The following is a 13086-nucleotide window of genomic DNA, read 5'->3' on the forward strand; positions in this document are numbered from 1 at the left end:
CCCTGTGCACAAAGCAAACTCTATAAAGACATGAAGAAAATCTCGGTTTAAAGAAACTCCCGACCTCAGTCCCACTAAACGGATTTAGAATGGACTGGAACATCAGTTGAGACCAACATCAGTGCCCAGCCATACAAACACTGCCATCTTTTGACTAAATGGGCACAAATTCCCACAGACATACTTCAAACTATTGTGAGAAGCCTTCTTAAAAGAGTGGTGGTTATTATAGCTAATAGGATCACATAGAGCTCACCTAGAAGACCCTAAGCAGGGCTTCAATCATGTCTGTGTGTACGCCCAGGCCTACGTTTATATTAAGCGTCAGGTGATGTGGTGTAAAGCACAATACCACTGGGCTCTAGCAGCGTAAACACATCTGAAGACAGTGACATTAGTTCATTTTATTTTTCCATTTCATTTTCAACAACTGCTTGTCCTGGTCAGGGTCACTGTTAGAGTATGGTCCACTGGACGCAGGGCAGGGACACACCCCAGACGGGATGCCAATTTATCCCAAGGCCTCAGCCAATCCCCCATTAAGATAAAGATGTGTGTATGTAGAAAAAGTTGGATGTTCATTCTGAATGAAGTCAATGTGAAGTAATGATCACCTCAGGATGGACTGAAAGCATGAAGACGTTCTCAGCATGACCTCAACACAGCTGACGTCCCATCAATAACATACACACACAAACACACCCTCCAGTAAAACAGAAGAAAATGAGGTGAAGCCTCCAGTCAGAGGTGCAGAAACAGATCTCAGACACGTTCGGAACTCCCTCCGACTTTCTTTAAGCAGTTGTGGAGCAGCAGGATGGGATCTGCCACTCCTGCTTTACCCACCGTGTGCAGACGGCTGGTGGAAATCACCACAGAAATATAAGAAATGAGAAATGCTAACACAAAGCCTTCAGCGAGCGAGAGAGGAAACGCTGCATCTAACAGAGTGTCAGATCAAAGACACCAGCACAAACTCTCGGAGGTAATTGCACCGCCGGAAACCAGAAGCTCTCTCAATTTCACTCAAACCGGAGATCGCCTTTAAAGTTCACTATCAGTGCAGGAGGGTGTCTGATTCTGTACATTCACTCTGAGTGGATCAGGTACACTCTACAGCCAAAAGTATGTGGACACCTAACTATAAGGTTGTTGGACATCACATTCCAAACTTAACCTGCTTTTAATCTGCAGCTGTTAAAGCCTCTACTCTTCTGGTCAAGTTTCCTATAAGATTTTGGAGTGTGTCTGTTGGAATCTGTGCCTGTTTAGTCAAAAGAGCATGTGTGACGACCGGCACCACCAAAGCACCACTGGTAGTAAAATAATAATAACAATAATAACAATAATAACAATAATAACAATAACAACAATAATAATAATAATAATGACAATAATAATAATAATAATAATAATACTAATTACGATAATAATGATAATAACAATAATGATAATAATAACAATGATAATAATAATAATAACAATAATAATAATAACAATAATAATAATAATAATAATAATAATGACGATAATAATGATAATAATAATAATAATAATAATAATAATAATAATAATAATGATGATGATTGGTAATAATAATAATAATAATAATAATAATAATAAAATAACAACAATAATAAATAAATAAATAAATTAATTAATTAATTAATTAATTAATAAATAAATACATAAATAAATAAATAAATAAATAAATAGAGTTTCACGAATAGATAACTGGATTAAACTTCAATCAAAGGTCAGTGAGGGGCTCAGGTGATGCAGTAGTGTATTAGCCCACTACAGCAGGGATCTGGGTTCAATCCTCAATGATGTTATCAGCCGGCCAGGCATCCATACTGACATTGTCGGCTACGTTTGATGGAAAAGGAGACAAAGTGCCCCGCACAGTGTTTCCCAATGGAATCGCACTCCCTGTGACCCTGACCACGGATACAGAGGTTGAAAAAACAAGATAAAATATTTTTCTCAGGTTCATTATTTATTATTCTGTTCTGTGTGATGATCTGAATCAGTGCAACATATTCAATAACAGATGCAGATCAGAAACACACAGTGTAGTATTTTACCAGCACCATGCTGAGCGACATGATGTTTTCCTTCTGTGACCCATGAAATCAATTCCAAACTGCAAAAAAAAACTTTGAGGATTTTTTTTAACACCAGGGTGAAGGGCCAACATGAAAATCAGGTTAAGAAAGCGGCTGTAAAAAAAACAAAGCTTGCGGCTTTTTGAGTTTGTACAGTGAGTCAGTTTTACAGGAGTGGAGAGAAAATGTGAGTCAGCGGAACGTCAATCAGATCTGACAGGGTTGAATTTTCCCCCTAATATGAAAAAAACCCCACAAATCATTGCAGTAACGGAGCTGCTGGGTAGGTTCAGTCTGTATGAGAGATTTAGAGTCAAGTACAAAAACCCACACACAAAGTAAAATATACACCCAAAGTATAGGCCAAAAGTATGTAGACGACCTACTTAACTATAGACTTCAGGTCTGTTAATCAAATGTAAAAAGCAATTCTGTAAAATACAGAACACAAGGGTGGTGCAGCGTTTAGTCATACTAACCAACTACATCTGAGATCCAGGGTTCAAATCTCAATGCTATCAGCTGGTGGGGCGTCTACATAGACATGACTGTATAACATTTGGTGGGGGGTGGCATGTGCCCCTAGTGCTGCTACCAAGTCTGGATTAAAAAGAGCGATGCCTCAGGAATAGTAGATTAAAAAAAAACTGTGGTCAATACGATAGGTGGATCAGATTGAACACAAACACAGACAGACAGACAGACAGAGAGATAGACAGATGATTAGATAGATAGATAGACAGACAGACAGACAGACAGACAGATTAGACAGACAGACAGACAGACAGACAGACAGACAGAGGGCACAGAACACACAGGACGGGGCGCCAGTCTATCGCAGGGCACACACACACACACACACACACACACACACACACACATTCACCTATAGGGCAATTCAGTGTCTCCAATTAACCTGACTGCATGTTTTTTGACTGTGGGAGGAAACCGGAGCTCCCGGAGGAAACCCACGCAGACACGGGGGGAAAAATGCACAGAAAGGACCCGGACCGCCCCACCTAGGGATCGAACCCAGGACCTTCTTGCTGTGAGGCGACAGTGCTACCCACCGAGCCACCGTGCCGCCCACCAATGAACTCAAATTATGTAAATTAGGTAAATCAGAAGCTTCTAAAGCCATGATATAGTTTCTGGAATTTTCCAAGCTATTTAAGGGCACAGTCTACTTGGTGTATGTAAAATTCCAGTGGCTCAGGAGTTTGATATAGTAAATTATAAGTGAAATGATCTGTTTGTAAAAATCGCTTGTGTCGTGTACAGTAGATCCTAAACAACATGCTGAATCTAGAGGGTTTTTTACATGGAAGCAGTGAAGGAGTTCTCCAGACCAGCTTCTATTTTATTTTTTAAAGGATGCTTAGTTCTTGGACCAGCTTGGTGTCCTGTGGGTACAGCCAACATAAAAAAAACCTTGCTCTTTTCCATCAAAGAACAGAAGACGGCAAAAGTCTGGTATTTTTACTTCACCACACTTGCTTTGTTTACTTTTTTTGTAAATTTTTTATATAGCGCAATAGCGCAACCAATTTCTGCCCGTCAATCATCCTCTCACTAATGCTGGTCCCTGCTCCTGATTGGGGAGGACGAGGCTGCTCCACGCCCCCATCCGACACGTGCACAGCAATTGAACATCTTATCACCTACACTTGACGAGTGCAGTGCAGTACGGCGCTGTGTACGGAGAGCCACACCCTCTACCGCACTCCTTTCCCATCTCCGTGCAGGCGCCACCAACCAGCCAGCAGAGGTCGTAATCGCACTAGTCTGAGAGAGAGTCCCCATCCGGTTTAATCCCGCCCCTATCTGAACAACAGGCCAATCATTATTCATGTGGCTGCTCAGCCTCAGCCAGCAGGCAGAGCCGAGATTCGATACGATGTATTCGAGATCCCAGCTCTGGTGAACAGCGTGTGTTTTTACCGCTGTGCCACCTGAGTGGCATTTTTTACATTTTTGTAACACACACTTTCTCAGTTGGTTGGTGGATCTGGATGGTATAAAAGTTTCACCCTCTGCCCTCAGTTACCCTGACACTTCCTCAAGCCCTTCTATAAATTATTGTGCAGAATAATCAGAAGCGTCCTGTTCTGTTCTCTTATCCTGAAACCTGGAAATAAATCCACCACTAGAATAAAAAAAAAACAGCCCTGAATAGCACTCTCATCCCACAAAGCTTTCCATTAGCCGTACAGCCCGAGCGCTCGGGTTAAATAACAATAGATCTCGACCCACTCGAAGCCCGATTTACCCCCGCCTCTCAGCGCCAACATTACCACAATCAATGGGCTAATTCTGATGCCAATAACTATCATTAGCCGGTTCTATCCTGCTGCGTAAAAGTCTTTTATCTACAGATATGGACCTAATTAAATTTCACACATCAAACAGACAAAGTCAGTGTTCATTACGGTGAAAATAAAAGACGAGAGCTTTTCATGATCATAACAGTCTCTCTTACAGTATCTTACAGGAATTAATCAGCATTAAGTGCACATAATTTTTAATTAGCCCCAGAACAAATAGCATGCTAATTTGGATAATATGCTAGACATTGTTTACAGACCTTAATTGCCTGCTTGAGGCGTTTAGCATCCATGTATCGAGAAACAATCCAGACACAACGAGCTAAGCAAAATTACACATTTTAACCAACTTTGGAATTCCATAGATGAACTGAACATGACATTATAGAACTTAAGTAAAGAACAAAGTTCTCCAACACCTATATCACAGCACTGGTTTTCAGACTGGAGTCGCTTGTTTCAGACCACAGGATCTCTACTAGGTATAAGTCAGGACTTTGACTAGGCTGCTCCAAATTCCATTCAGATAAACTTGTTCTTGTATTTTGGACGCTTGTCCTGCTGAACTGTACATACACCTCAGCTTCAGCTCACAGACAGGCAACCATTCACCTCCATAATATTCTAATAGAGTGAAATTTAGTTTTTTCTCTGTGGGCAGTGGTAGCTCGGTGGTTAAGGTACTGGACTAGTAATCACAAGGTTACTGGTTCAAGCACCACCAAGTTGCCACTTTTGGGTCCTTGAGAAAGCCCTTAACCCTCAATAGTTTGAATTGTCAGTCATAATTGTAAGTCTCTTTGGATAAAAGCGTCTGCTAAATGCCACAAATGTAAATCATAATAGCAAGTCGTACAGTGACCCACCCCAAACCATCACATCATGTTTGACTGTCGCCATTTGACTATAATTGCAAACAATTATTTGCTTCTTGTTTAACATGAGTGCCCGACCTCACAAGTGTTTTTTTTTTAGGCTGAAAAGGCATAAATTCCCACAAACACAGTACAATATCTCATGAAAAGCCTTCCCAAAAGAAAAAAAAGGTTGTCATTGTCTTAAAAAAGAGTGGTGGCGCCATCACATTAATGCCCAAGCTTTTAGAATGGGGTGTCTAACAAGCTAATTGTAATATGTCCGGATACTTTCGGCCATATAGTGTCTCTGATGTTTAAGAGACTTTTCTGAGATATATTGTGACACTTGGAGGAACAAGAGCAGGCTAAACATCCTTGTAATTTTCCCTATTTGGAGAAAATAGCCCTCACTGTTATTCGGTAGAGTCCTAGACTCTTAGAAATAGCTTTATAACTAGGGATGTAACGATACACTCTACCCACGATGCAACACAATTCACGATACTGGGGTCACAATACGAATTTTTTAAATAAAATAAAATTGAAGACAAATTATGACAAAGTTTCCTTTTATTATTTTACTTAAAAAAAAAATACTGTATTTGTGCTTATCTTTTATTTATCTGAATAAAGAATGCCCTTTTATTTCTGAGGTAGGTACAAACTATGCCAAATAATGCTTATTGTGTAAAAAAAAACTGAAATGAAATTTTAAAACAAGTCCAACATTATATAAATAAATAAATGAATAATACAAATAAAGAAAGTATCCTGACATAAAATTATTTGGCTGGAAAATCCTCTACCTGGCAACTTTGTGAAGTGCCGTCAACCAGGCGAGGTGAATAGAGCCAGCGCCCTCTGCTGTTTAAAGTACATATCGATTCATCTTAAATGAATAACCGATTCGAACCGTGGCACATGTGCACCGATTTTTAACTGTCTTGTGGTGCATCGTTACATCCCTATTCATTACACTTTAAGTATGACATAGTAAAAAACAAAACAAAACTTTGTTAAGCCTTTCCAGCCTGAATTTACTGATTAAGTTAAAGATTATTTATTAGGACCTAAAGCCTGACTGTGTGTGAACTGGTTGATTAGGAAATAATGAAGGGTCATTAATAACTTTATAGTTTAAATAAATGAAAATATAATTAAAATGTGTTGCGTTTTTCTCTTTGTGCAAAATCATATTTTTACTGATTCATTACTAGCGAGTGCAATGAACAGAAGAAATGCAAACAGATTTTTCTAAAATCTTCTAGATTTATCTAAAAGTATTTGGACACCTGATCGTGAGCTTGTTGGACATCCTATTTTAAAAACAAATGGTATTAAAACAGAGTGACCTCTTTAGGACCTTTTTAGATATTAACAACAGCTCTTTTGAGAAGGCTTCCTGCAAGACTTCTTGAAAGAAGTATGTCTGTGTATGGGAATTTGTGCCCATTCTGTCAAAAGATGACAGCATTTGTGTCAAGAAAGCCTCAGTTGATGTTCCAGTTTATGGTACATGGAGGTCAGGACTCTGACAGGAGTTTCTTTAAACCTTGCTTTGTACACAGGGTCACAGTCATGATGGTCCAGGAAAGGGCCTTCCCTAAACTGTTGTTAAAGCATATAATTTCCTTTATATAACTGATTTATTACACCTGTTAGAAGCTGTTGTGGCTGAAACACATGAATTCATTAATTAGAACAGGTGTCCCAATACTTTTGTCCATATCGTGTATATAATATATAATGCAGCACAGACTCATATCTCATGTATTTCGTGTCGATCCGTCTTCCACAGTGTAAAGACGAGCAAAATGTGAGTGAGCAATGAGCTCAATTTCCTTCCGTTTCCCCCAAAACGGCCTCTGCACCTGCTCTCACATCTCCACGTCAATTCTCATCAGGAGACTTCATTAGCTAATTCATTCCGATGCTTCTCTGCCTCCTTAATAAAGCTCCACATAATCTATTGTGACAGGATAATAAAAGATGTAAAAAAAAAAAAGATGCAATTAGATTTATAGGCTGAAGAAATGAACAATTACACGCCGCGCCACCCGTTCCATCTACCTGCCATCTTTCTTCTAATTTACAATCCCTACACAACGGTAACAGGAGCAAGATGTTCCCCAAAACTCAGAACACACCAAGTCCTGAACGTTTAGAGAAACAAAAGACATCAAGCAGATGTTCATTTATTCACGGTCTGTTTTACCACTGATTTATCCTGTTCAGGGTCGCAGTGGGAACGATTCCAGATAGGTCACCAGTCCATCACGGAGCAAACACACACACACACACACAGGGCAATTTTGGAAGAAAACCAGAGCACCCAGAGGAAACCCACACAAACACAAGGAGAACATGCAAACTCCACAAAGAAAGGACCTGGACCGCTTTACCTGGGAATCAAACCCAGGACCTTCTTGCTGTGAGGTGACAGTGCTACCCACTGAGCCACCATGCCGCCCACCAGGCAGAAGTGTCTGAGCTAAACAGTCTTTTCTACCAGTTTCATAAGTATTCAAATATTACTCAAACATCAAACTGTACTCAAATATAACTTAAACAGTACTCAAGCATTACTCACATATCAAACAGTACTCAAATATTACTCAAGCATTACTTAGACATCAACAATTACTCAAAAATTACTCAAATATTACTTAAACATTACCTAAGCATTACTCACAAATCAAACATTACTCAAACAGTACTCAAGCATTACTCACACATTAAACATTACTCAGATTGCTCAAATAGTACTCTAAGATTACTCAAGAAGTACTCAACAGTACTCTACTATCCCTCAAAAATTGCTCAAATGTTAATACACCAGTAAACAGTACTCAAACAGTACTTAAACATTACTTAAACAGAACTCAAATTTTACTCCAGTAGTACTTAAACAGTACTCTAGTACCCAAATATCACTAAAAAGTAGTCAAACATTACTCAATCAGTACTCAAACATTACTCAAGCAGTACTCAAGTGGTACTCAATCAGTACTCAAGCATTACTCCATCAGTACTCAAGTTGTACTCAATCAGTACTCAAACATTACTCTATCAGTACTCAAGCGGTACTCAATCAGTATTCAAGCATTACTCCATCAGTACTTAATCAGTACTCAAACATTACTCAATCAGTACTCAGGCATTACTTAATCAGTACTTAACCAGTACCAGTGTTTTAACATAAATAACTCCAGTTATTATCCAGTACCTTTAGAGTTGATGCAGGCTACAGTCTGAGTTCTTGATCCAGGTCCACAAGTTCCTTCCCTGGGCACACAGACTCCTTCATCCTGAATCCACCACGTAAAACACACTGGATCTTCACAGGACATAAACTCCACCAGGTGCTCACAATATCTCCAGCTTCCAGATCCTTCTTCTAAGACGTTCCTCCTCCTCTCCCTGTAGCCTGAGGAAAGATGAAGAACCAGAGGAAGGTCACTCAAAGCTAAGGTACAAAACTTCCACCTGTGATGAAGCTCGAGCCACATACATAAAAGTTCCAAGCGCCACTATTTGCTTCTTAACTTCAGCTTTACATTTTGGTCTTTTGGCCCTGACCCACTGGATCTCTGTGACTCCTATGTTTGAGGAACAAACAATAAGGCTAAAAGTTTGTGGACACCCAAATATAAGCTGTAACCATAGAGTTAGGAGACCATTTGTGAGATCAGGTACTGATGCTGGACAAGAAGGTTTGTCTTGCAATCATCATTCCAATACATCTCAAAGGATTTTAGTGGGAAGTCAGGGCTCTGTGTAGGCCAGTTGTCAGCTCATCAAACCATGTTTTAATGGATATCATGTTGTTGAAGAGCCTTCTGCAAATAGTTTCCATGAACTTGGAGGCATGTACTTTAATTTATAAACTACACAATGGGTGTGGCTGAAACACCTCAACTAAATAATTAAGATGGGTGTCCACATATAGAGTAATTCCTTTTATGTTAAGCTACTTGTGAATATAATTATATTTCACATATTAAATACTCGTGAGAAGTCACACTATTTTAATACCATTTGTTTGTTTTTACCATTTGTTTGTAATAGAACGTCCACCAAGCTCATGGTCAAAGGTCCAAATAATTTTGGCTATGTAGTGTACATACCCATCAACTCAACATGACGCGATGGTACAGTAATCAGTACTGACATCCATAAACGTCAACTCAAAAACGTCTCATCGACGACAAAAGCAGAATTTTGTGCATGACAAGGTTAATGATGATGTTAAAGGTTCATGCACTCAGCCGCAGAACCTCTTACCTGTCAGTACTTCCCCAAGACGTTTAGGCTGCTCGTCATTAATATTTCATCATTCGGATGATGTTCAAAGAGCTTTTTCGATCCGAATGCAAAGCACTGCACTGTGAGGTAAAGTCAAAAAAGGTCAAGTGAACGCTCAGGTTCTCCAAAACTCCAGCAGCCGTCCTGTCAACAACCTGGAACACTTCATTTAAACACTGGTCTCTTTGCCAAAGGCAGAACAAAACCTACACTGCAACCTTATGCTAAGAAGATTTTCTCCTGGATGAGTAAATATATTCCAAACCAACACCAAAGAACGGATCTACCATGATAATCCAAGAACCCCCAAAGAACGGGTCTACCATGATAATCCAAGAACCACTAACGGGTCCACCGTGATAATCCAAGAACCACTAACGGGTCCACCATGATAATCCAAGAACCACTAAAGAACGGGTCCACCATGATAATCCAAGAACTACTAAAGAATGGGTCTACCATGATAATCCAAGAACTACTAAAGAATAGGTCTACCATGATAATCCAAGAACTACTAAAGAACGGATCCACCATGATAATCCAAAAGCCACTAAAGAACGGGTCCACCATGATAATCCAAGAACTACTAAGAACCACTAAAGAACGGGTCCACCATGATAATCCAAAAGCCACTAAAGAACGGGTCCACCATGATAATCCAAGAACTACTAAAGAATGGGTCTACCATGATAATCCAAAAGCCACTAAAGAATGGGTCTACCATGATAATCCAAGAACCACCCAAAAACGGGTCTACCATGATAATCCAAGAACCACTAAATCACTTTCTTAACCGCTTATCCAATTAGGGTCGGGGGGGGGGGTGCTGGAGCCTATCCCAGCTTTTCAATGGTTGCAAGGCACACAGTAACACCCTGGACTGCATGTTTTTGGACTGTGGGAGGAAACCGGAGCTCCCGGAGGAAACCCACGCAGACACAGGGAGAACATGCAAACTCCACACAGAAAGAACCCGGACCACCCCGCCTAGGGATCAAACCCTGGACCTTCTTGCTGTGAGGCGACAGTGCTACCCACCGGGCCATTGTACCGCCCCCAAAGAACGGGTCTACCATGATAATCCAAGAACCACCAAAGAACAGGTCTACCATGAATGTACACTGGTACTGTCCAAAGTCAGGTGAGCTTTACAATATATCCCAGTAGGCCCCAAGGCAGCCAAGTAGGAATTAATAATAATTAGGTTTCTCTGACGTCCCAAAACATGCAGCAGGTGGATTGGCTGCTCTACACTGCACCTATGTGCAGGTAAATGAGTGAGTGAGTTAGTGGGAGTGTTTTGTGCTGTGATGGATTGCTGTTCTGTTTATTATGTATTCCTGCCCATCTCCCAGTATTTCTGGGTGGTACTAAACCCACGGGACCAGTAAGTAAAAGTAAATACATTTGTACAAAGTGAACAGGAAGTAAGTTACTGACCCGAACCCAGCCTCGGACCCCAGCAGAGCAATACAAGCAAAAACAGTAACAATAACGTTGAAGAAAATTCCTGTCTGACACCAAACCGGATCTGATAAAACAGAACGAGTTCTTAATAACAACAAAGCCTGAAGCCAGATGGATTAGAGGTGTTTATCTGAAGCTCCGTCTGTTCTCCCCGTGTTCCACGCTTCTCGGTGGGCGTGCGGTGCTCTCGCTGGCCGGGGGGCGTCTTTCTCCCACGCTTCTGTACAGAGTCCTGACTCCACAGTCCTGAGAAAATCAGCGAGACGGCAGCGGCAGCGATCTGAAGCTTTGAAACGAGCGCTATCGCCCGCGGCTACGTTGCACTGGAAGCCCTCTAATACATCAATGTTGTGCACCGGGGGGCCCGAGCATCACGAGCAGCAAACACCCACCTCTTATTTCCCTTCACAGGCTCAGAAAGAGTCGGTGTGATGAAAATGTGACCTGTAGCAGCTCAGGCGTGAATACAGATACAGGGAGAAGCCGGCGCATGGAGGGGATGAAGGAAAGAGTGAAAATGTGTTTTCCAGAAGTATTTGGACACCTGTCCATTAGCTTACATTTACATTTTTGGGATTTAGCAGACACTTTCATCCAAAGCGACTTACAGTACTGTGACAGTATATTGTCTAAGCAATTGAGGATTAAGGGCCTTGCTCAAGGGCCCAACGGTGGCAACCTGGCAGTGGTGTGGCTTGAACCAGCAACCTTCTGATTACCAGTCCAGTACCTTAACCACTAAGCTACATCTGCCCTTCAGCTTGATGGACATCAAAGTAGACTGACTGAACCACCCATGAACGGGTCTACCATGATAATCCAAGAACCTCCAAAGAACGGCAGCAAACACCCACCTCTTATTTCCCTTCACAGGCTCAGAAAGAGTCGGTGTGATGAAAATGTGACCTGTAGCAGTTCAGGCGTGAATACAGATGCAGGGAGAAGCCTGTGCATGGATGGAATAAAGCTGAAAGACCTGAAAATGTATTTTCCAGAAGTATTTGGACACCTGACCATCAGCTTGCATTTACATGGGATTTAGTGAACGCTTTTATCCAAAGCGACTTACAGTACTGTGACAGTATACTGTCCAAGCAATTGATGTTTAAGGGTCCAACAGTGGCAACCTGGCAGTGGTGGGGCTTGAACTGGCAACCTTCTGCTTACCAGTCCAGTACCTTAACCACTAAGATACAGCTGCCCTTCAGCTTGTTGGACATTCCTTTACAAATGAAATTATATTAAAGTAGACTGACTGAACCACCAAAGAACCGGTCTACCATGATAATCCAAGAACCCCCAAAGAACCGGTCTACCATGATAATCCAAGAACCCCCAAAGAACCGGTCTACCATGATAATCCAAGAACCCCCAAAGAACCGGTCTACCATGATAATCCACGAATCACTTAAGAACAGGTCTACCATGATAATCCAAGAACCACTTAAGAACGGGTCTACCATGATAATCCAAGAACCACTCAAAAACGGGTCTACCATGATAATCCAAGAAACACCCAAGAAAGGGTCTATCATGATAATCCAAGAACCCCCAAAGAACCGGTCTTCCATGATAATCCAAGAACCTCCAAAGAACGCTTTTATCCAAAGCGACTTACAGTACTGTGACAGTATATTGTCTAAGCAACTGAGGTTTAAGGGTCTTGCTCAAGGGCCCAATGGTGGCAACCTGGCAGTTTTGTGGCTTTAACCGACAACCTTCTGATTACCAGTCCAGTACCTTAACCACTAAGCTACAGCTGCCCTTCAGCTTGTTGGACATTCCATTACAAAGTAAATGATATTAAAATAAAGTGACCTCTATGCGATCTGTCCAGCTAGAACATTAGCCACTCCTCTGAGAGGGCTTCTTACAAGATTTTTTATCATGTCTCTGGGAATTTGTGCCTATTCAGTCCAAAGAGCATTTGTATGACTGGGCACTGATATTGGTCAAGAAAGCATCAGTTGATGTTCCAGGTCATTCCAAAGCTCTTCAGTGGTGCTGAGGTCAGGACTCTGTGCA

At 41.2% G+C, this 13086-nt stretch overlaps 1 protein-coding gene across 1 annotated transcript in view; it reads right to left on the reverse strand.

The window, feature by feature from the left end:
• Positions 1–13086, reverse strand: part of thsd7ba (thrombospondin, type I, domain containing 7Ba) — a gene marked incomplete at its 5' end in the record, with an annotated part of 260282 nt that overhangs the window by 112829 nt on the left and 134367 nt on the right. The window contains one exon of the mRNA XM_063005709.1: positions 8516–8716. Within this exon, the coding sequence (XP_062861779.1) occupies positions 8516–8716 (201 nt within the window). The remainder of the gene's footprint in view (positions 1–8515; positions 8717–13086) is intronic.

Source organism: Trichomycterus rosablanca, chromosome 12 (genome assembly GCF_030014385.1).
Source record: "Trichomycterus rosablanca isolate fTriRos1 chromosome 12, fTriRos1.hap1, whole genome shotgun sequence".
Taxonomy (NCBI): Eukaryota; Metazoa; Chordata; class Actinopteri; order Siluriformes; family Trichomycteridae; genus Trichomycterus; species Trichomycterus rosablanca.